Source organism: Hippocampus zosterae, chromosome 11, assembly GCF_025434085.1.
Source record: "Hippocampus zosterae strain Florida chromosome 11, ASM2543408v3, whole genome shotgun sequence".
Classification (NCBI taxonomy): domain Eukaryota; kingdom Metazoa; phylum Chordata; class Actinopteri; order Syngnathiformes; family Syngnathidae; genus Hippocampus; species Hippocampus zosterae.
Window position 1 is genome coordinate 15,860,902 of NC_067461.1, and position 24,631 is coordinate 15,885,532.

Genomic DNA, 24,631 nt, shown 5'->3' on the forward strand with positions numbered 1-24,631 from the left:
CCAGTTGAGTATTTTAATTTATTGATGATATACGTGTTGGATTTGGATTAGCAGACACAATGATGTTAAGATTGCTTTGGGTGAAGATTTCAATGAGGCAACTCATGATGGACCAGCTGGTAATGAGACCCACAGGAGGGACAACGCTGGGCTTTCCCCTCATGAAGCCAGAACCACACGATCGCAGTGTTGTCTTCCTCACCTGGATGAGATTTTATTAGTCAATTTAGATTGCAAGTTGAATACAAATACGTTTTTCCTCCATTTAAATCACCACTTACAGAGGCAGCCCACCAGCCTCTTTTGTCCGATACAAGGCACGATGTGCGGGTCATCTTTGGTTCCTGCGTAGTTCTTAGGTTTCAGCATACTGTAGGGATCCTTTAATGTGCATCGAAGCCTTTTTATTACATGGAGTGCAGTCTCAAACAGTACTGTATACTGTGCTGTACTTGCAAAAATAACCCACTTTTCCCAGTTTTAGCGCTTCAAGGGCACGGCGTTCCAGGCCAGTGGCTTGTTCTTCATCTGTGGGTATTCCTTGAAATTGTAGCACAATGCCTTGTATAAGATTAATTCGGCGATGGAAATAGACTTGAATAAAAACTGATTGGTGTTCTTGAAATCCACCCCGTCCCTGCTCGACCCCTATCGGGATACTGGCTGGCATCGAACCAACACATGCCTGCCAAAGGAGGGGGTAGTAATATCAGAGGGCTTCCAGCAAGTTTGTCCCAATGACCTTCCTTATAGTATTTCACCTAGCAGTTTTAAACTGTTTGCACTAGGAAATAACCAAAACATGGAAAGTTGATCATTTCACATAACACCAATTGTTGCGCATGCAGGTGGATTTATAGATTTAGGACAGGCGCATGACCTCCCGAGGCAAAGTGAAACGGACAACGTTTTAACTTGTGCAAACGCGCTATTTAACGAAGCAAATGACCGAGTTAACACGATTTGCGACCAGGCTTCTAGAATGCCTCGACTTCAAGAGCATGTCTGAGCGGTGTTGCAGTTGTCACTTACCTTTCAACGTGGCCATGGAGCGCGCTATCGCCGTTCGACTCAACCGTAGCGTTGCTCCACAACCTCGGAGAAGCAGTTGACCGGCCATGACTCTTCACGTCCAGGTACAGTCAACCACAATGAAGCGAACAGTGGACCGCTGGGTTAATTCGTCGCAATGTTTGTTCGACGTATAGTCTGGCCAATGCGAGCACAACTGACGAGTTGACGTATTTTTCGTCCAATGGAAGCCGAGCGGTGTCTACATCAACCAATTAAATCAGTACCCAAAACGATGCAAAAGGGTTGTAGTTACCACATTTATCACGGGGAGACAGTATAGGTCATGAAAGCAGATTTCTGTGAATAAATAAATGCACAAAAACAACGTTTCTTCAAGTAAATATACTGTGCCATGGCGTGTGTTTTAGTTTATTTGGGGTGGTAGTGAATAGAAACGAAGTATTAAAAGACTGTGTCTCGCTGTATTGCTCAGGCTGCACTGCAGCGCCTATTCACAGGCGCGATCCCGCTACTGAGCGGTACGGGGGCTTTGACCTGCTCCGTTTCCGACCTGGGCCGGTGCACCCCTCCTTAGGCGACCTGGTGGTCCCGAGCTCCCCCGGGAGCACCATATCGATACCGAACTTAGCGCGGACACCCGCTCGACATAGTCCGCTGCAGCTCAGAACCCCCGAGCTCACACGATCCGCCAGCCTCAGCCTCCCGGTAGCTTGGATTACAGGTACGCGCCACGTACCCGGCGAGAAAGCACAACGCCTGTGGTGTTTTTTTGACTATCACGCACGTGACGTCACAGTTGGGACTGTTAAGGAATTATTCCGCTAGAAGTAGTAGTAGAACATTGTTGATGAATTTCATCTTGCTATGAGAACTATTGACACTAGTCTCTGTCCTGAACATTTGCTTGTACTTAAAACAAGGAGTGCAGGGTGAAGTTGGGGCCCTGATTCCCCTTGAGTGATTAACAGCCACCTGGCTATCTTCTTTCCGCCTCCCACATCGTAAAAGTCCCTGAAGGCTGTCAAGTGCCTTCGAGGAGTAAACCTAGTCTCAAGGTCTGTGAACCAGCAGATATGGTCTGCACTTTGTCAAAATGCCAACATTGAACTTTGCTTGACTTTCTTTGTTTCAGATTTTTACATAAGGGGAAGGACTGCCCGCCCCTAATTAACATAATTAACATACTATGCCTATATGTACGTGTGACTGAAGTTGCTCGGGGCTTCCTGATGAAATCTGAGACTCACAGGAGCCCGAATCGATTCGTGTTGCGTTGCGATAAACTGAAGAAAAGACTACGTGGTGTTGGGTCTTCTTCCACCTTATAGAGAGATAAAATAATCTGTAACCAAGGAAGGGCCAAGAGCAAATTGACAGCTCCCATTCCTCAACAGGACACATTTCGTTCTTATTGGTGTCAGTTTATTTACATTTAGAAATGGTTGCTTGTTTCCCACTAAAGCGTTGGTTGCCCTGCCAAGCATCGACTTTCAACAATATAATAGTTTGGGGGATTTACATACGAAGTGTAAAAGACTGTGTCTCGCTGTATTGCTCAGGCTGCACTGCAGCGCCTATTCACAGGCGCGATCCCGCTATTGAGCGGTACGGGGGTTTTGACCTGCTCCGTTTCCGACCTGGGCCGGTGCATCCCTCCTCAGACGACCTGGTGGTCCCGAGCTCCCCCGGGAGCACCATATCGATACCGAACTTAGCGCGGACACCCGCTCGACATAGTCCGCTGCAGCTCAGAACCCCCGAGCTCACACGATCCGTCAGCCTCAGCCTCCCGGTAGCTTGGATTACAGGTACGCGCCACGTACCCGGCGAGAAAGCACAACGCCTGTGGTGTTTTTTTGACTATCACGCACGTGACGTCACAGTTGCGACACACTTTGTTCTTATTGGTGTCAGTTTATTTACATGTATGTTGAGGGGTTCGCAGGTTTTAAATGGATTGCTCTACGTTTAGAATGGGCTAAAAAGGAGAGGACGACTTCGTTTGAACACAGCTCTTTCTCTTTTTATTTTTTTCTCTTCTCAACCGCTCCCCGCTAACGCTCCAACCAACACTCCCCCTTCCGGTAACGACCCGCCTTCCTGTTTTTCTTCTCCAATCACATGTAAGCAACCTAAGAATATTTCAGGACGTATTAAACAGAGTATAATTAAGGTAACTAACATAAAAGAATATAATGCATGAATATATGTAGCCGGGTCTTTGGAAAGACTGGACTGGACACAAAATAATTTTTAGGTGGGCTTTATTCCCGACTGAACAATGAAGAATTGTTCAGCATTAAGATGAAAGACTGAGATCTTAACTGAATTTTAAAAGAGGTCGAACAGGGATCTAAGAGATCAAAGAAAATTATTTAACAGATTACAGACAATTACACAGCAATAGACAACAGCAGTGGCTTGCTTAATAGGAAAACAGAAATAAAAATACATTATTTACAAGCCACAATACTTCTTAGTGCAGAACAAATAATCATTACAACCCAATGTTTTGAGATGCAGCCACACTTACTCGATATGTTCCGGTGTGTTGGGTGTGTACAAAGCACGTGGTCAAACACAAATGATCTCCCCTCTAAAGAACAGATAACACAGTTCATATAATTTACAGTAAAAAACATATTTACATCTTATAACATTGCGAACACTTACGCTGTACAGCTGTTCACACGACTCACTAGTGGTAGATTTCAAACTCCAACCCAAACCACTCCAGATATTGTGCTCTATAAATACCATTCAACTAATTAATCATCTGTCCAAAATTAACACCTAACATGCGTCATGGTAAACTAGTTACCAATTACCTGAATATCGCCAGGGTTACGAGGACGATCATGGGTGTATCAAGTTGGGACAAGCAGTGGGGACAGTTCAGCGACTACCCTCCTTTACGTGCATGTCACCCTTTCTGGTCTGATTCTCACACGCTGCATATGTTCCCGCGTGTTTTGATCTAGTGTGGCTCTTAAAGTGACAGTGCTACATTTGTTAAACAAGGAAGCCTTCACTACAAGCATCTAAGTAAGGTTCACCTGGTTACATATAAAATGATAATAATTAACAATTTAACAAAAGCTTACATACATTTCGTTCTTATTGTTGTCAGTTTATTTACATTTAGAAATGGTTGCTTGTTTCCCACTAAAGCGTTGGTTGCCCTGCCAAGCATCGGCTTTCAACAATATAATAGTTTTGGAGATTTACATACGAAGTGTAAAAGACTGTGTCCCGCTGTATTGCTCAAGCTGCACTGCAGCGTCTATTCACAGGCGCGATCCCACTACTGAGCGGTACGGCGGTTTTGACCTGCTCCGTTTCCGACCTGGGCCGGTGCACCCCTCCTTAGGCGACCTGGTGGTCCCGAGCTCCCCCGGGAGCACCATATCGATACCGAATTTAGCGCGGACACCCGCTCGACATAGTCCGCTGCAGCTCAGAACCCCCGAGCTCACACGATCCGCCAGCCTCAGCCTCCCGGTAGCTTGGATTACAGGTACGCGCCACGTACCCGGCGTGAAAGCACAACGCCTGTGGTGTTTTTTGACTATCACGCACGTGACGTCAGTTGCGACACATTTCGTTCTTATTGTTGTCAGTTTATTTACATTTAGAAATGGTTGCTTGTTTCCCTCTAAAGCGTTGGTTGCCCTGCCAAGCATCGACTTTAAACAATATAATAGTTTTGGAGATTTACATACGAAGTGTAAAAGACTGTGTCCCGCTGTATTGCTCAAGATGCACTGCAGCGTCAATTCACAGGCGCGATCCCACTACTGAGCGGTAGGGCGGTTTTGACCTGCTCCGTTTCCGACCTGGGCCGGTGCACCCCTCCTTAGGCGACCTGGTGGTCCCGAGCTCCCCCGGGAGCACCATATCGATACCGAATTTAGCGCGGACACCCGCTCGACATAGTCCGCTGCAGCTCAGAACCCCCGCTGCAGCTCAGAACCCCCGAGCTCACACGATCCGACAGCCTCAGCCTCCCGGTAGCCTGGATTACAGGTATGCGCCAAGTACCCGGCGAGAAATTGAGGGAAAAGTAGTGCTCTTGACTTCAACTTTTGTGACGCCATGAGCTTCGAGTATTGCCGTCGGTCCAATCATTTCACTTGCAGTACAATGCAGTTCTTTTTTTTTAACCTTCAACTTTTTGCCTCGTATTTATCCCTTCTATACACTATAAAACATGTCGCTTAATGCTTACATTACACTAGGTCAAAACTACTGACAATAATACATTTTCAATGTTCCTCAACTAACCAATAATCCGGTTTTTAACTTCAAAAATATATATTCAAAACAAATTCTTCAGGTCGCTCTCCTTGTTTCCAGTTGCGATGGATTCAAGGCCCCGAGGAAAAAAATTAATATCCACAAGCAATTTTTATGTCATTCTGGGAAGGGGGCAGAAAAAGAATGTGTGCGGTGAGAATGATGATACAGACAGTAACTCACACTCAGAATAGGACACATTTTAATTACCGCTTCTCTTGACAATGCTGTAGGTCAAGTATGCATCCATTCATTTTCTATATATTCTATTCATTTTCCATCCATGATCCGAACGGCTTCACTGGTCCTAATTTGTTTGTTACAATAGGTGAGTTGGAGCCTATTCTAGCTGACTTTGGGTAAGACATATTGGATTGGTCGATTGCAAGGCACATATAAATAAAAGATAGATTTATTAAAATAAAAATATTTACATGGTAGATAAAATATAAAAACTTCAAATTAACAGTTTCATTTGATGTTATTGTGTCTTGTATGGATCTAAAAGAATGACAGTACAGAATCTATGTTCATCCATTTCGCTCAGTAATATGAATGTCAAATTTTGGATTTATTAACGCAAAACCAGTTACTAACCTCTATATGATTTGGTAAGCGTCCAAATTTAACCAATCTACCTTACAGACGGAATGACATTACAGCTTGACTGTTACTACAATGTTACTACAAGTAACAAGGCATAATGTGCCGGACTATATTCAAATATCATAATTGCGGAACTTCTGCAGCAGACAAGATGGTGAGTCAGCAGTCCAGCGGAAACGACGATGCCAGTAATCGCCTAAATCATGAGAGCAAAACGTTAGTTTTATAAAAATTAAAACTGCTCTTTCAACACATACTACTCCCAAAAATTTGGGGGCATTGGGGTTTGGGGTGAAATTTCAGGATGAATTTCTATCCTAATGTCCACTATCAAGTGAAATTGACCTTCTCTAAGCTTTTGAATAACACATCCAACTGTTTAATGTTTTCGTACATTTAGCACAACCGGCTGTTCTCTAACTGAAAGATATTAGGTTCATCTGGAAAACTTCACCTAGAAGCTGAATATCTTTATCTGATAATAATAATAATAATAATGATGTTTAACAAAAAAAAGAATGGAACTAAATGACTTCAAAATAGTATGGGACTTTTATCATTATACACATGATATGAATTTGATTGAATGAAAAGGAATTATTGTACTTGAAGATTGCATGGCTTCACTTGAGACAATCCCCGGTGATTCCTGCTGACAATGAAGGTCATCTGCATGGGATGTGATTGGTGTTTCTGCCTTTGCGGCCTCCAGCATGGGTTCCTTCTTATTTCTCACAGCCCAATGCATTGACTGCAAAGATTTTTCAAGTCCGATCATGATACCGGTTACCATCGCAAGCACACGAAAGTAAAACATCACGCACCGTTTTTACAGAGTCGTTTAAGGCTTGCCAGTCATGAAATGGGATAGCAACGCCACTTCTCCTCCATAGATCATAGTTTTTTCTTTTCGTCTCATTGCTTAACACCTCTTTGGCTTCCTGTAGTTTTTGAAACTCTGCCACTGCCAGAAAGAAAGAAATCCTGGTATAAATGAGCTAATTTTTAAAACATTAACAAATAGAATCAACAAAATTATTATCAACTTTAAACACCTTTGTAATGAATAGATTGATTTGAATTTTAAAAAACATGCCATAGCCGTTCAACAAATGTACCTGCTTTGGGGTTGCCTTGATGCTTGTCTGGGTGGCATGCCAAGGCTCTGATCTTGTATTCATTGAGAATTTGTTCAGTCTGAAAATAAATAAACACTTTAATGAACTACAGTCAGCTGGAATTAGCACCACAACTTTCGACATCTACCAACAGCCAAGCACGCTCAATTCCACACAAAGACAATATGGATTATGTTTTCCCAGATCTGTTAATGCAGCAGCGCCAAACAGGCACAACCTCAACAAACAATCAAGTGTTCAGTGTGTACATTGGCAGAAGCTAACGCTGTATGGCAACGCTAATCTGTGCAACAGACAAATCTAAGTGCAGCTCTGCTTGTCTTTTTGGTTTTTATGTTGTGTTTCACTGGAAAGGAATGCTTGCATGCATGAAATTACCAGTAACAAATTTATCAATATGTAGAATGGCTCTCCTACAGACTACGGTAATTTTACAAAACAGCCTCGTCAGACAACATAAGATTGACTTGTTTGTTTATTTTCATACTTGAGTGGTGTAAAGGCATTTGGGAAGCCGAACAATATGTGTTCAAACAGTAAAAAGTACGTTTTCGATTTGTCCCGTTTAATGCATACCTTTGGTCAACAGCAAAATCTTAACCACAGATGGCATTACTTTTTCATCTAGCTGCTCTATTTTGCTGTTGTTTTTGCATTTGCCCTGTAAAAGCTTGTCCTATATGGATTTTACAGTGCAATTCTGAGCTATGACGTTACACAAAAAAATCCACTAATTGCTGAAGCTACCCCTTAATTAATACATATTACTAAACATAGTAATAATATCAACATGACATATAACATCCATCCATCCTTTTTCTAATCTGCTTCTCCTCTCAAGGGTCGCGGGTATGCTGGAGCCTATCCTAGCTGTCTTCGGGCAGTCGACGGGTACACCCCGAACTAGTTGCCAGCCAATCGCAGGGAATTTAGATACAGTATATTATTATTGTTATTGTTGTTGTCAAGTAGCGAATCGAGACTGCCACAGTGTGTCGCCCTTGCGTTGTCATGTTATTTAAGTGGATAAGCACTTTTGTATTTTTAGTACCTGTTGGGACTCGGTAGTGTTGCTTGTGTTGGCGCGAGGACGCCCATCTTATAGCAATCGGTTTTTGGTATTGGAAGGAGCGTGTCTCTGCCATCATCCTGAATTTTATACCTGTGCTGTATTATTAGTTTAATATACCATCCATAGTTCTTGTTCAATTAATGTTCTCGCAGAGGCCTTCCGCAGCACATGGGGGTTACATTATTATTATTGTGATTATTAGACACTAACACAGTCACGGCTTTTGCAACGTGTTACATCCATAAAAGTTTAAGTTAATGATTACTTGCTAAAAACAATAAACGTAATCATTTGCAATATTAATATTGCAATATGTCTTTCCAGTGTATTCCATTAAATTAGGTTGGACGCGATTTGCAAAATCACTGCATTCTCTTTTTATTTATGTTTAACACAACGTCCTAATTTCGTTGGAATTGAGTTTGTACATTATAAATTAATTCTGACAGTTCTCATTTTCTCAAGATTTTGTTTTGTGGTGCACAGTTCACAATGAACCGCAGACCTAGAATACATTGCCAGTAAACAACTTACCGATGATAACTCATCGCATCCTAATAAAGCGTAGTAGTCTTCCAAGTCCTCTGGTCTGCAGTTCAAAACGGCCTCCATTAAACAATGTCGCGATTCTTCGAAAGGAGCAGCTTGAAGATGTGCTACGCTAGTTGCACAACCAGCCTCTCTTGACGCTGCTCCTTAACCACACCGCTCGAATTCAATGTTTTTTTCGGCTTTGCAGATGTGGTCGAGATCAATGAGCTACGGGAACCATCTGACGTATGATACATTGGAATGACTCATCCTGTTTTACCACACATGACGAATTTTAAAGGGACACACATGTAAATGACATTGACAAGAAAATATCAGATAGAGAAGGTAATATTGTGACCCGCTTGCTGATTTGGAAAAAAATGTTACGAAACAAGCAATACCCGTACAAAATCATATAAAATTCATTGTAACCCAGAGCTGTTCGCAGTCGCAGAAGAACGAACAGAAGTTCCATCATCCCAAAAAGTCTGATTGTACTTGAATGTAGCATTTTTTGTTATGGTTTCATATTCGTGACGCAAGGGGTAGACGTCCCTGCGACTACTGGAGAAGAGCACGTCACGTGACCGATGCAAATGAGCCAGCTGTCCGTGGGGGAGGGATCCGCTCATTCCGCTCGGCGGCTCTGCGGGCTGAAGATGGCGGACGGAGAGAACAGTCTGGGAACGGCCTTCTCGGGCGCATCCGAAATGGACGAGCCCACGTCTAAAAAGTCGAAAATTACCCTTTCGACAAAATACGACCTCAAAGTCACCGACGCCATTAAATTCCCTTGCGTTTCTGGAGTCACGGAGAGTTGGGAGGCGGCGGCAAATTGTACGCAGCCACCGGAGAGGGAAGCAAAACCGTCGATGGCGGTAGAGCAGGCCCCAGGAGCGCAAGGCGGAGACAACAATGGCTTGGGACTACTCGTCTCCGAGCCTTTTAAGTCCGCCGTGAACCAAGACGACAGTGCCCTGCTCGGGACGTTCGAGTCCAGTGCCGGTAGGTAGAGAGGCGGACGTTTTTAACGCATTAAGCGCCGTTCTCCGGCGGTTACACGTTTTCCCAAATTGAGCGCGGATTCATTTTTAATCCAATGAGAAGAACTCACATTTTTCCACCGACAATCAAACTGCACCCGGCGGCAGCCCTTTTCCTGATAATGATGACACGTAAGCGAGTAGGAAAGCCACTATGGGAGACATTGGATGAGTTTTCATGAATGGACTTGTTCCCACGAGACACTGAACTTTGATAGCGACGTAGCATTCGTTAGCTGGTATGACTTAAGTCCACACACCCACTTACATGAGCCAAAGTTACCCGCCGAGGTTATTGTCATTATCATGTCTGGAACTTAACGTTAACAGGCCATGTAGGTTACCACTCGTTAAGTATATTCAGCGATGTCACTGCACTTTGTAGACTGTGTTACAGTTCTTGCAATATCTACAACACGCAGGTCTCTGCATCGATCGCCCCTCCAATGGCTTGGCTGTCACACCTGAGCATGTCACGGAGGAAGATGACAGATCCTCCCATGCCAGCTCCAGCGACTGGACACCTCAACCACATATAGGTCTGTGTGTATTTAAGATGTATCTTGACCTGACTGTCCTCTATCGTGGCTTATTTGAGAATTCTTGAGCCATTTGGAATGCATGCCATGCTGAGAGGTTATCGTCTTGGCCAGGTTCCTACAGTTTCATCCAGCAGCACATCAGGGAGACCGACCCAAGGGCCATTCTAAGGGAGTTGCTTCCTGAGACTGTACTCCCACCGGATTTAGATGACATGACACTGTGGCAGATCATCATCAACATCTCAGAACCTCCTAAAAGAAAAAAACGGAAGGATATCAACACCTTGGAAGATGTGGTCAGGCTACTGCATGAAAGTAAAAGGATTCTGGTGCTGACTGGTGCCGGGGTATGTCTCTCTTAATGTACAGTGTGTGCACTCACCCAGTTTTCCAATGTACAGTGATCTCCTGTTTGGTGTGGGGGGGATACATACAAGGTGTGTGTCACAAAAGATATGTACTTTATTGTGTATATGTATTTTAAGCTTGTGTGAAATCTTTTTAGCATTTTATGTGGTTGTAATGTGCGACATCGCTACATGGTGCAACTGTGATTCAAATTTTGAGTGACCGCAAAACCAGGGGCTGAGTCTCTGCCGCACTTGAAAAGCAACTGCCAAACCTTGCACACTATGCGAGAGTTCAGTTGGCTTCTGCCCCGTCAACAACCCTGAGACTAAAGGGACAAATGTATAGTTTGGATTTGAAATCTATCTTTTGTGAGACCGGTCAGGGAGCTTTTCTGACACACCTTGTACTTTCCAGACTCATCCACGATAGATGAAAATCTGTCAAGTTACCATAGTGCAAACATTTTGGAGGATTGTTTTTCCATAGCCATATGCTTTAAAAATGTTAACTAAATAAAACTCCCTTCACATATTTTGTAATCCGCTTTTTAAAGTATTAGCACCTACTCTTACTCTCTAGTTGTCAAAAAAATGGGAGAATATCATTCAACATAATTTTGATGAATCAAAAAGACTTTTGCCACAGTTCTCAATACAAGACTCAACGCATAATTGCTCCAAGCTCTTTGTCACTCCCAGTACGTTTACATCATCACTGACACATAGAAGATAAAACATAGATTGAAAATTTTCAACCAAACTAAATGCATTTATTAATTGTAACAGTAACTCCAGTAGCTGAATGCTAACATAAAGTACAATGTGAAACACCATACATGCGTTACTAGAGATTGGTACCAATGTTTTGGTCATTGGAAATCTTGGGCAACATAGTGGCGGTGTGAAAGATAAGCCACGCTACAGTGGGACTTTTTTATATGTGATTTTAATGAAGTTTAAATTCTCTGTGTTTCGTTCAGGTGTCTGTTTCATGTGGAATACCAGATTTTCGCTCCAGAGATGGGATTTATGCCCGTCTTGCTGTTGATTTCCCTGATCTTCCAGACCCGCAAGCTATGTTTGATATCGAGTACTTCCAAAGAGACCCAAGGCCATTTTTCAAGTTTGCTAAGGTTTGCTTAATGTATGTTTATTCTTACGAAGCCAGTGCAGGAGTGATGTGTATGCCAATTTTACTTGGAAGTTCTCAGTGCATCGTCTTTGTCACAGGAGATCTACCCGGGTCAGTTCCAGCCTTCGCCCTGTCATAAATTCATATCTATGATGGACAAGCAGGGCAAGCTGCTGCGCAACTACACACAAAATATTGATACATTAGAACAAGTGGCCGGAGTTCAGCGAATTATCCAGTGTCATGGTAAGTGGCAACACTAACTCACCTCTTAAGCTTATTTGAGGTTTGAAGTATAGATCTTCAGAAAGTCCCAACAGTAACTCATATGACTCTTTCAGGGTCATTTGCAACTGCTTCCTGTCTCATCTGTAAATACAAGGTGGATTGCGAAGCTATAAGGGAAGACATCTTTAACCAGGTATATACTTGTATATTGACATTGATTGAAGGCGACATAATCAAGGCTCTAAAGCTGCCGAAGCCTTTTTACTTGAGCCTGTAACACAATTAATCACTTCAGTGTTCATCATTTTTAATTACCGGTAGTCTACCGGTAATTAGTTGGTGAGAGCGAGATTTCAGTTTTGGCTTATCCCATTCAAAGTGGTTATTGTGATGTTTCACTTCTCTTCTATATTCAGCCATTGTTGCTGCCGTGTAAAATACAGTTGCTCAAGACTTCCCGTCTACCACTGTACACTGGAGCACTGTTGATAAGCTGTTTGCTCCGTTGGAAATGGTGGGAACACGAATAATGTGGTCTGAGTCAATTTTGATGCTTGATTTTTATTAAGTACAAAAATAAGGTAGCCAACACATAAAATTGAAAAGATAATGAATGAAAGTTGTGTACCTTTGATAAAGCATGATAGACACATAATAGTACAAGACAGTATTGGAGACAGAATATATTTAAGGTGATAGTGAACAACCTGAATCCGAAATGTGTTTTAACATTAATACATGTTAACCGCTATAGATGAAAAAGAATGACATTACTATTCATACATTTTTTTGGTTGTATGGTATTCATCACATTCTCTTCTCTGCATTGCTGCATCAAAGAAAACGGCAAGCTAAATCAAATCATGTGTGTCTCCTATCATGATTCTTGCTAAAAATATGTACCAAAAAATTTTAATTGCCGTGTGTAATAAATAAAAACCTTGGGGTGTGTGTGTGTGTGTATCTCTCTCTCTCTCTCTCTCTCTCTCTCTCTCTCTCTCTCTCTCTCTCTCTCTCTCTATTGCGCGTCGTCCCGCACGCGGTCTGTCCTTCCGTCTGTCCCTTTTCAAAACGTACCTACTTCACCGCGCCGCCACTGCGCCGCTCAGGCAGTGGCTCACTACGATCGCGCGGGCATCTTAGCGAAACAATGTTGTCTACCCACAAGCATTGCAATGAAATTGTTAGTTATTTAGTAGAGCTAAACATCTCTTTATTTTCGCGATAAGCAATGAAGATGAACAAAAAGTTGAACCAAGCAACAACACTTTTGTGGGCCGAAGGCCCACCTTACCAGCCTTCCGCGGGAACTAGCTGATGAGCCGCCCGGTATATACATAAATACAGTATATACATAAATAAATGACAAAGAACTACAATTGAACAAATAACATTGACTTTTTTTTCTCAAAAGTACTTGTCCATCAATTTGTTGTGCATATTGTAACTATATGATGAGGCGATGAAGTATTGACAGTACGTGGTTTTACAGTAATAACGGCCCACCGAAGAAAATTGTACCTACAATGCGGCCCGTGACAAAATTGAGTTTTACACCGCTAAACTGATGCAACACACCGTTTGGAATTCTGAAAATAATTTGAAAATTCTGCTTGCAGCGGGTGCCCCATTGCCCTCGGTGTCCTGATATTCCTCTAGCAATAATGAAACCAGACATCGTCTTCTTTGGAGAGAATCTTCCAGAAATGTTTCACAGAGCCATGAAGCAGGACAAGGACGAGGTGGATCTTCTGATAGTTATCGGGTCGTCACTGAAAGTCCGACCGGTCGCCCTCATCCCAAGTATGTTCTTGCCCAAGCTCTTAAATTTATTGGTGCGCAAATGTTTTCAGCAGCTTTTCTTGCCATCCTATCCAGACTCCATTCCTCATGAAGTGCCTCAAGTCTTGATCAATCGGGAGCAGCTGCCTCACCTCAACTTTGACGTGGAGCTCCTGGGCGACTGCGACGTCATTGTCAATGAGCTCTGTCATCGACTGGGCGGGGACTTTGAGCAGCTCTGCTATAACACTGTAAGACTCACCGAGATCACAGAGAAACCCCCTCGGTTACCAGAGCAGCCACCGTGCGAGGCCTTGTCCGCCGCCGCCACCGCAGACGGAACGCCAGAGAAGCCAAAACAGCACAGTACAGACTCTGTCCAAAAGCCTTCACCGCAAAGTCCGAATCTCACAGAAAGTGATGGTCACGTTGCGCCTTTGGAGCCTTGTCCTGATGCTCAGTGTCCCAACGAAAGGAACGCCGAGCCGAGCCAGCTATCAGTCAAAGACGCGAGTAAAGAAGAGAGCACGGAAGAAAGGAGCCAATCTTCCCACCATGAATTTCGCAGACGATGCTGGATGAATTGCATCAGTCGAAGTCCAATCAGCAAGCGCCTGGACAGTAAGTCTCGACTTCAGTACAGATCACTGCTGTCTAAGTTTAGATCCCTCTTTTCTACTTATTTTAATGTTTTAAAGGACACGTCAGTGATGAGTATGTTTGCACGCAATCTACATTTCATTCACTCAATATGCAAAAATACATTTAAACTAGGAATGTCCAGATACATTTTTTTCACTTCCGATACGATACCAATTAGGGGTGAGCGATATGACTGAAAAGTATTGTCAGTATTATGTATTGATCGATGTATTGATCTACTCTCTGTTCCGTTTCAAGAAAATGATCGGTGACCCTGTCATACCAACAAGGCGTCGTTTCCAGGGTCTTAACTGTGGTGATATAAGTCGGTCTGCGAACACAAGCAACTACAATAAAACACACCAGAAATAAAATATTAGTCTGTCGCTAGTCATTTTCAACAAAGAGAGTGCCGCTAAGATGATTGGAAGAAGTCTCCAGTGCCGCTCAGAACAGAATGAGAATTGAAAAATGCTCCCACGGATGCCTACACCAAAAGATCGGTGATTGGTTCATTTCGCTGTCAATCAAAAAGAGATTCAGCCTCAGACAGATCATCCAATCATCATGCAGAAAAGCTGAGCATCCGGGCCAGCCGATACACGCCCACTGTCCATAGACTCCCAGAGACGCTGAACGTCTGATGGGTGAGACAAAACCAGCATTCATCCAATGACTCGTCTCGTTTCTATGCATTGGGACTATTCTCTCGATGCCCAGCGTCCACGCTGTTGGCGCTCAGCGTCCACACAGTGAAGCTACGGGAATGAATGAGAAGAGAGTCACGTCGTAACCAGTAATAAGAAGCTGATTTGGAACAAAAGTTGAGCGCGTTGTAGCGCATATTTAGTCAATGACAAATGACATGTACACACAATTGTATGTACACCCTAGATTAGGGGTGCCCATTAGGTAGATCCTGATCTACCGGTAGATCTAAGACGGGTACCAAGTAGATCCGAGGAGAAAAAAAAAAACACATTTGTGTGTTTTTGTACATGTTAGTAATATATATTTTTTTTGTTAATGTACGCTGCACCTTAATCATCCTATCAGTCTCATTTTCACCCCCCCAAAATATATATATATATTAAAAATTAAAATAAAGCAGGTAAATCTTGAATTTACGGTGGCGCGTGAGTACGTCACCGGAAGTTGTTTGCGGTCAGCAGTCTGCAATTGCAGCTTGTAATCAGAGCTGTAGCGCTCTGTCTTTTATCGTCATTATTCTCATTCAGAGTTTGCTTCGTGTACAATTCACCGAGGGCACGGGCAAAGAATAGGAATCTCGCAGGGCCCAGGGAAGCACTTTAAAACTGTACGTGTGAGCTCCGATAGTTAACAGGCTGCAAAAGTGCATCGCATGCCTCAGTTTCAGGCTGTTTCTCATCATGGCGTTCATGTGTGCATGTGTGTGCGCGTGCCGGTAAGGGTAGATCCCGGAAGGTTAGTTGATCGAAAAGTAGATCTTCGGTCCAAAAAGTTTGGGCACCCCTGCCCTAGATCATAATTTGATCACTTATTTTTTGAAATTTTAGGGGAAGCTGAGCTTCCCTTGCAGTCTTAGAGCAATCGCCTCCGATTTGCACATATTCAGAAGTTTACAGACCATGGGACTGTGGACAACAACTCTGGATGTGGCCACAAGAGGAAAATGTTTGACAAATTGAAGAGATGGATAATATAAATGGTACCTAAGGGGCCTGAACAACCTCCAGGGAAATTAAAGATGAACTCCCAGCTCAACATCCGTCCTATCGCACCATCCATCATTGATGGAGCCAAAGTGGACTTAACGGATGTCGACCACGGTGGCCACCGCTGGTAAAAAGCAAATCCTAATTAAAATGAGACTGGACTTGGCCACCGTGTACACTAACGAGCCACAAAGATTCTGGGAGAAGGTCACATGGACAGATAAGACAAAACTGGAGCTTAGTTGATTTGGCAAGGCAACATCATATCTGTGTTGACAGACACAAACGTGAAGCATACCAAGAAAAGAACATTGTACTCACTGTGAAACATGGAGGAGGTTTCCTTATGTTCTGGGGTTGTATTGCTACATTTCTCACCGGGTAAAACGAAGACGTGGCTATTGAATGGATTATGCTTGTGACCTACAGCGGGCCAGTACCTGTTTCAAGCACCACATCACTACATCTTCCACGGGGCCGAGGTTTACTCAGATTCTGAGGAGGAGACGTCAAGCTCGTGCCAAAGCGACAGCGAGGAGTCGGAGTGCAGCGGCGATGAGGGAGCGGAGGTCAGCGAGCCAGAGGAAGCCGACGGAGCGGCCTGCCTCGGAGACACAATACAAGACACTTTGGCCAATGAGGCCACATCGAGTTTGCAGACAAACAATACGGCTGAACAAACTCACTGCACCACACAACACCTTTAAACTACCCAGTTGACAAAGCACTCATTGTCTCTTTTTTATATATATATATATACACACACACACACACACATGTAAAATGTCTTTTTCATATATTTTCGACTCATCAGCCTATCGTTTTTCATAGTTTATAATTGTGTGCAAATTCATGTAAATATGGAACAAGGTTTTTTTTTTCCTCTCCCCCCCCCCCCCCCCCCACTTAGTCACGCGCATTGTTGGAAGCATACTACACCCACTGCTTACTGAGTAGAACTGGTTGCCTTTTTTTTGTATTAACGTTTGGTAATGCATCAGTTCATCTACCGCAACTTCTGACAAAAGAGAGCAGTTTAAGCTTTAAGGTATGACTTTGTCATCATCAGTATACAAAGTGACATGAACTGTGGTCTAATGTGATGTTTTGCAACTTTTTTATGTCACAGTAGCATGAACATTTGGGTCAAATGCCTGGCTAAGACGAGCCTTCCGATGTCTTACTTGAACATTTTGGCTAACCTGAACACGAACAGTTTGACTCTGGTCTTTCATGGGGTAAATGCAGCAGATAACAAGTCCTCTTTAAGTTGAAACCAAAGAACATTTCATCAACTTGATCTGATTTCGATATAAGTTCTGTATATTCCTCTTGTCAACGGAGTCTTGGAAAGAGATTATTGAAAAGGTGGTTCCTTCAGATGTGGCAGCTACTTTTTATGGTCAAGCCTCTTATTTTTATACTCAGCATGGAGACATACTCTGCCAAGGGTAGATGACGGTCTTTCTGTACAAAGTTGTCCTTTGTTTTATTGCGAAGCCTTACTATGTTCACTTAAAATTGAAAAAAAAAATAGCATCTTCATGAAACTGATTGTTGCTCTTATTTTTCATGAAATGTAAAAATAATAATAATAGGACTCTTCTCTTACCGATAGCCTGCTGCATGTAAACATGTTGGTTGGCCGACCAGATTTACAGTATTTGAGCCTGGTGCCAACTTCATACTCATGCTATTTCCGTCTATGGTTGAAGAGTACAGTTTGCCACCATTTGTTACTTCTTCTGCGGTTCTCAGTAAAAATAATGAAAAACAACTCACTCACCTGTTATTTTTCCACACGGTTATAACTTTCCCCAAATTACATTTTTCTCTGGGCCCAAATGTAATAAAATTGCCACAACATCAACATATAGTGTACCTGTACATAAACTAATATTAAAGGACATACGGGGCATGAGTTGACTACTGGACTGCCGTCATGAAGCAAAAGGCCAATCACCAAGAAAGTGTATCTCATTGATGGTTGCTAAATTATCTTCACTTAATTGGAGGAAAAGTAAGAACTGACTGAGTTTGACCAATTTTGGTTCCTTACCGAAAAGGTTTATGAAAAATCTCTGTGCTATTTACAGATTACAAAACCCACAAAATAAAAAAGTATGTTTGGCGGTGTGAAAGAAACAAAAATGATTCCTTTTGCAACTGTACTTCTTATCGCAATGAATGTCCAGTCCACCGTCTCTAATCTTGAATGGACCAATAACAGTCCTATTTCAGTTAGAATTGACAGAATGTTCTCTGAGGTTACAACCGAGTTTAGATTGGCACTGTGGAAGCTGATAACTGGACATTCTTGAACATGTATTGGTCCACTCGTGCATTTTTCAGGCATCTGTACTTGAGTGGGTTTTTTTCCCCTTTTTTTCTGGGGGCTCGGGGGGGGGGGGGCTGAAATTATTTAAACATTGTCGACAGTAAATGATTTTTATGATTTTATGATTGTATTTTTTTACATTTACTTAAGTAGTTTAAGAAGTACTTATATTTGTATTGGAGTATTTTTTAATGCAGGTGTCTGTACAGTGTGAGTACACCTCCGATAAAGTGTAGCCAATAGAGGGGTTTTAAATGAGGCACCCCCAAAAATATATACTCCCCATTTCGCAATGGCTTCCACTGGTGTGTCAGCTGATTAGCTTTTGAAATGTATTTGTTCGATAGTAAAAGAGTCAGAGCCACTGCTGAGTCCCGAGCTTGTTGCCGTTCGCACGCCAAGCCAGTTGTCGGTGGTAACGCACCATCTCGTCGTTGGTCATCGCACAAATGACGTTACGAAGAAGAGTAACGTCACGACAATGTCGTGAAAATGCTGTCATCAATAACGCCAAGCTGAAAACAGCATTTGGCGTTTGATTGTGCTCTTATGTTTATAGATAGTACGTGTACAGCTTTAAATGCAAGGTCTCGGCTCACGGCGAAGGTTGGAATGGAAGCTATGGACGATGACAGCTCGGACGTAAAAGATGACCACAATCATAACTATTGTGCAGGCAGCAGCAGTGGAGTCCAGACCTGTTCAAGCAACCAACTATGCGACGTAACGACGCTCCACCAGCCTATCTGCTTAGCGGTACCGGGAAGAGAAGTGGAGCCAGCTCGGAGGAGTTTACGATGCCGATGCGCGTCTGGTTCCGAGTTCATGGACTCTGACTCAGGCAGCGAGTGCACCGACGCCGGTGACGAGACCGAATGCGCGACGCCGGCGGCCGCCTCTGCCCAAGACAAATTTACTCTCGACTCGTCTTCAAAGTTCCGTAAGTCGATGTTCTCCTGTACACTAACACACTGTCATAGTAAAACACACTGAGGTCAAATTGCTGCGGTAAAACGAAATCGTCCCTCTTCCTTCCTAGTTCTAAATGCCATGGCTGTGGAGGACTACCGTAACAACCACTGGCCAAACCTGGAGAAGGCTATTGAGCGCCTGCTCATACACAATCCCACGGACCACATCTCTGTTTCATATGCTCAGATATACAGGTAAGGACTCATTTGTACGAGTATAGCACATTGTCTCTGACATATTATACAGCAGGTGTCAACCGACATTGTGCCGACCGGGGGTGGCTGTTGGCCTTTTGTAGAGATAATTTACCCGTGATTTTCATGGTGATTTTCTAAGAATGGAGTAAAGGTAATTGTGGTGAAAGTCAGTATGCCAATTCGCACTTGACCACTTGATGTTGTGTAAACCCCAGTCAGGGTAGTTGAACACTGCAACAGTAACTGTAGAGTTGGTGTATGAATGCTAAATAATCTGTGTATTAAAATAATAATATAAATGATTTTACTGGCGGAAATAGCGGGCTCTTGTGTCTTTTGTTTATTTTCACAGTTATGTCTACAAGTGTGTTTGCCAGCAACACTCTGAGCTGCTCTACAATGACCTGAAATCCAAAATAGCAAATCATCTACAGCGGGTATCCACTGATCTGAACGTAAGATAAGCTAAACTTTCGTATACAAATCCACTAGTCTCTGATGTGTGTGCCCATCCATCAAGTACAAAATTAAACAAGCAAATAAATAGAACAAATATGTCTTTGTGGGAGCCCTTATGCACTTTCGCCCTGTTGTTTGAATGGTGAGGCACCTTTAGAGTTCCTAAAAGTAAAATATTTGCCTCAGCTCAATTAATGGTGGCAAACACTTGGAATTGAAAAGCAAAATATCAGTTTAAGACTTTGGCACTGAGTAACCACTTACTTCATTGCAAGGCAATCACCCATATACTCATTTTGCAGAATTCTTGTCACACAATTTTAAAACGAAATGATCACGGTAAAGAAAAAGCAAAACATTCACAAGAGTTAACAGGGTCTAAACATGTTCACTTTTTTTAAGCAGAGGTTCAAGTAAACCTCTCTAGGTGTATTTTTGTGCTGATTCCAAATCTGTCCTAGTTTTTTTCTCTAGCACACCAGGTTTTCATAAGAATCTAATAACCATCATATGTGCAATATAGTTTTAACTAAAAGTTACGCTCAGTAACAGGTAGTTACTTTTTTTTTGTAATGTCCCAGCTGTAAATTATAATGCATGGTAAATTTCATATTGCGCAAGCTTTTATGGTCCAATTTAAGATCAAAACATGAAAATATCTATAAAAACAACTCTGATGTACTGGAAATATGTAAGGACATTCTTTTGGTCACTATCAAAAATACATTCAGGGATACATGAAGCCATATCTGATTAAAATTTGTTGTTGACCAGTATAATAAGCAATCTGCATTTTATAGTTTTTGATTTTTAGCAGGTCTAAATGCGGGATTACGACATGTCGCCATTTTTCTTGTTTTTAGGCCATCCCGCTTGAAAACCTGATTGAAAGCTTTAACACAGCCCTGACACAATACATTGCCTCTCTTCAGTGTATTGTTCCAGTATTTATGTATTTGGTAAGTCACTTTTAAATCACTGTGCTTGAATACAGTGTATATTTCAGTCCTTGAAGTTGAACAATAACACTCCTTGAATTTTGCGCTGTTTTATGTTTGACATACACACAAAAAGGAAGTCAATTTTATGCAGCTTTATCATGAAGATTATTTTTAGAACAAGTTCTACATCGTATCAAAGCTGAACCGCGACCTGAGACAAGATCTGATGAACCTGTTTGCTGATCATGTCGCAGAGAAATATGTCAACACACTCATGCGTGAGTACCTTGCTCTTGTTTGTGTGACTGGCAAACGTCCCTGCAAAGTGTTGGGAACAAAATGGCTTTATTCCCAAATTAAATCAAATCATTTTTGTGCACAAAATGAATTTCAGCCTGATTGAGCTTGAAGGGTGCAGCAAAGAGCAAAGGGCATAACTGCCCCAAAATACTGTAGATGTGCCAAGCGTGTGGCTTTTATATTAAAAAAATGAATTCAAGCCATTGTGGAATAAGGCTCTAACATAAAATGTGGAAAAGCGTGTGCTGAGTGTACTGAATGTGACAATTTTGAAAAGATGTGACTCAAAAGTGAAGTTTTTCTAACACTGGTGTGCTGCTGGTCTCATTTGATCATTATTTGGGGAAAAACAGGACATATTCTTACTGACTTCTCAAGCATTTTTCTTCCAGCTCTTCTCGTCAAAGCTCACGCAGTGCCCTTTGTAGTCCAGCCGTCAACCATGGCCAGTGTGGTCAAAGGCCTCCACAGCCTCCGACCAGGTGTGTCACTGCAAGGCAGTCGTTAAATACCGGCTGGGGTTTCCAGAACTTAGAGTTGAGGTCCAAAATGGATTAATAAGATAACATAAGAAAAAGCATTATTTGTCTCACGAAGGAGAAATTCCCAAATAAAGGTTATTTGTTATGTTATTATTACAAAGAGTAGGTCAGTTTGGATTGTACAAAATGCTGAAAGCTGTGTGTGTGTGTGTGTGTTTTAACACTAGCAAGCAGGCACACAATTTCTTGCCAGTGGATGTCTCGTAATAAATTACTGTCCACTGCGCTATACGATACATCCTAATTTATATAGCGCTTTCACAACAGCTGCAATTGTAACAAAGCGCTTATTGTTTTTTAACATAAGTAAAATGTAAAATAATAAACACAACACATAATAATGTGCACACACACACTGCACTGCAATTCTGACTTTACTCCTGTAATTCCAATTTTGGTATAAAGTCAGATTACGCCACTGCCGTAAGAAGATAACTTAGTTGTGAACCGAAAGAGTCTGTGTTTTGGTCACTTTGGGGATAGAGATGAAAAGGTTTGCGAAAGCCTGCTATATATCATAATTAATGTTTAAATACAGTAGAGTGATTTTTAAAAAATTATTATTTTTATTTTTTTACACAGAGTGGGCCCAATTGGCACCTGCTCTCTTCTCTAACTTTATTCCTCAAATCAACCCTCCCGCTCTGGAGTCTCTGCTGTTGGACTACGCTGCTCATGACCAGAAGCTCCAGATGGAGCTTTCGATGAACGGCTTTCCACGGTTAGTTTGTCTTGAAATTTAAGTGCTCAATGCTCATGTGACATATACCATTTTTCCCCACCATCTGTTTCCAAATTAATTTCTAGTGAAATAGATAGATATATAATTTCATAACTTTTTCCACGATTAATGTAAACTATAACTTGTGCAATTCAGCAACTGAAATGTCTTAGGGTCCGACGAAACCAAGGATGAGCATTTTGGCTATTATTCCAAACAGTATGTTATCATACCTACAATGTGTGGTGGTGGTCTTGATTTAGACAGCCTAGAAAGAATTGTGAAATTACATCGAACACCTGTGGGGTTATCTGAAGTGGGCTTTGTGCAGGAGATGCCACATTTGGACTGATAAGACCACTGTCGAAAATAAAATGAAAAAAGCCACGGTGCTGCAACAAAGTATTTGAGGGTTTTAGGTTTGTTTTTGTTTTTTTCCCCCTCCATACCAAATTGAGTTGTGCAGGTCACATAAAATATGGGAGAAAGTTTTGAATCGTGTTATCTTGGTGTCATTAAAAAAAAAAACATCACAAAACACTGGCATTTGAACAAGGGTGTGTTGACTTTTTCCATCCACTCTTTTCCTTATTTATTATGAGAAAATTGAAAGCTTTTAGGTGCGCCTTATAGTGTGGAAAATACGGCCATTTACCTGTGCTTGGGCATGTATCCATACAGGTTCATCCAGTTATTCAGTAAATGTAAGAAAGGAGGAAAAATATGGACGCATGAAATCGATAAAGACGAGCACTTTGCTGTGTTACTTTTTGTTTTTCAGGGGTGATCAGTCTCGCAAGAGGGCCAACGATGACTGATGATAGGAAGGCGGGCATTTGCACTTATCCGGCCCAATGGCATCGCTGTTCCGTATGAAAGGTACCCACACGGAACGGTCCAGACTTAGACGACTTCTGATGTAGCATCTGAGGCGCGTCAGACTCGGGCCGGAGGTTGTATGAAAGGGAAAAGCGGAAAGCCGGGGTCAGGATGTAAATGGCTTCTCCTGTGCGTCACATCAGACTGTAGAAAGGACGACGACATGCCATGCCGCGTGTGAACAAACGCACGTGTTTCTTCAGTGGTTGGTGAATGGCTCAGGCTCATCAATCTCTCTACTGTTCTGTGGGTGCCGTGTCAAACGGTGCATTAACAGTACGTGTGTTCCTGCGCCTCCCACCTGCTGATACTGTACAAGAGAAACTTCCCTGAATATCGAAACTTTTCCCCGAACATTAGTGACACCGATCACTGCAGTGTGAGCAGACCTGTTTTTCTATCCATGTCTTCTGTCTTTGTCAGAGTTGCCTTCATTGTGTCATTTCTGATTTAAAAAAAAAGGATCACAGAGCCAATAATGGTGATTTTGCATTCCTAACATTCATCTTGAAAATGTCTTGCAAAAGAATGGGCTAACAAAAGACTCGTGCTGTTGTATACCAAACCCTTGGTTTCGCCCTCTGTGACTATGAAGTCGGCAGCCTGAACACAGAAGAGTGGCGAGAAATGGGATTTAAACTGATTCTCCATCCTGTTGGTATAAACAGAATTGTTTTCCATGACACCAAAGAGGGTTTGCGGTGATTCGGTAAGAATTCAAGCTAACATTGTTAATGATGCATGTTTACTTGCCTTGAGTATACATATATATTTTTTATACTAACTGTTTGGTTATGTTTTTGAAAACACAACTTGAGACTGTGTGTTGTAGACTTGCATGTAGAACTTTTGAGTCAGTCGAGTGCCAGAAGATCTTGTCATAAATGTGTAAGTGTGTCAAATCGGAATCTTCATACAACAACAAAATATATGCAAATGTTTCAATGAAGTGCAGGTTGAGATGCAAAGTCTAAATAAAGCTTTGTGTTCATACATTGGCGTTCACAGGGCTGTGTGTCTCACAGCCATTTTAGTGTAATAATTCACTTTGCTTTGTTACACTGTTTTAAGTGTAATCGAGAAGCAACAATTTGACATGTTTTTTAATTGTCATTCACGTAAATATGAGAATGTGAAAAACTTGTGACATAAACCTTACAGCCATTCACCCATCCGTCCTTTGT

At 42.2% G+C, this 24,631-nt stretch overlaps 4 protein-coding genes across 4 annotated transcripts; 2 read left to right on the forward strand and 2 right to left on the reverse strand.

Annotated features, from left to right (window-relative positions):
* Window position 1: 1 nt before the first annotated feature.
* LOC127610810 (cytochrome c oxidase subunit 5B, mitochondrial) lies at window positions 2–1,203 on the reverse strand. Its single transcript, XM_052081254.1, has 4 exons — window positions 1,033–1,203; window positions 470–540; window positions 282–381; window positions 2–202 (listed from the first exon to the last, which is right to left on the reverse strand). Exons 1-4 carry the CDS (start codon window positions 1,118–1,120, stop codon window positions 90–92), a joined length of 372 nt encoding a protein of 123 aa, XP_051937214.1. The 5' UTR covers window positions 1,121–1,203; the 3' UTR covers window positions 2–89.
* Window positions 1,204–5,510: 4,307 nt separating this feature from the next.
* dnajc12 (DnaJ (Hsp40) homolog, subfamily C, member 12) lies at window positions 5,511–8,935 on the reverse strand. Its single transcript, XM_052081253.1, has 5 exons — window positions 8,683–8,935; window positions 7,056–7,134; window positions 6,762–6,901; window positions 6,544–6,688; window positions 5,511–6,133 (listed from the first exon to the last, which is right to left on the reverse strand). Exons 1-5 carry the CDS (start codon window positions 8,758–8,760, stop codon window positions 6,051–6,053), a joined length of 525 nt encoding a protein of 174 aa, XP_051937213.1. The 5' UTR covers window positions 8,761–8,935; the 3' UTR covers window positions 5,511–6,050.
* Window positions 8,936–9,257: 322 nt separating this feature from the next.
* On the forward strand, window positions 9,258–17,875 carry sirt1 (sirtuin 1). Its single transcript, XM_052081255.1, has 9 exons — window positions 9,258–9,687; window positions 10,148–10,264; window positions 10,379–10,614; window positions 11,598–11,750; window positions 11,848–11,995; window positions 12,091–12,170; window positions 13,597–13,780; window positions 13,856–14,380; window positions 16,528–17,875. The coding sequence occupies exons 1-9, from the start codon at window positions 9,273–9,275 to the stop codon at window positions 16,803–16,805; spliced, it is 2,136 nt and encodes a 711-aa protein (XP_051937215.1). The 5' UTR covers window positions 9,258–9,272; the 3' UTR covers window positions 16,806–17,875.
* A 1,005-nt stretch (window positions 17,876–18,880) lies between these two features.
* cacul1 (CDK2 associated cullin domain 1) lies at window positions 18,881–24,621 on the forward strand. The gene is made up of 8 exons (XM_052079450.1): window positions 18,881–19,376; window positions 19,476–19,602; window positions 19,958–20,060; window positions 20,928–21,023; window positions 21,181–21,283; window positions 21,698–21,787; window positions 22,430–22,568; window positions 23,350–24,621. Exons 1-8 carry the CDS (start codon window positions 18,986–18,988, stop codon window positions 23,384–23,386), a joined length of 1,086 nt encoding a protein of 361 aa, XP_051935410.1. The 5' UTR covers window positions 18,881–18,985; the 3' UTR covers window positions 23,387–24,621.
* The last annotated feature ends 10 nt before the right edge of the window (window positions 24,622–24,631 follow it).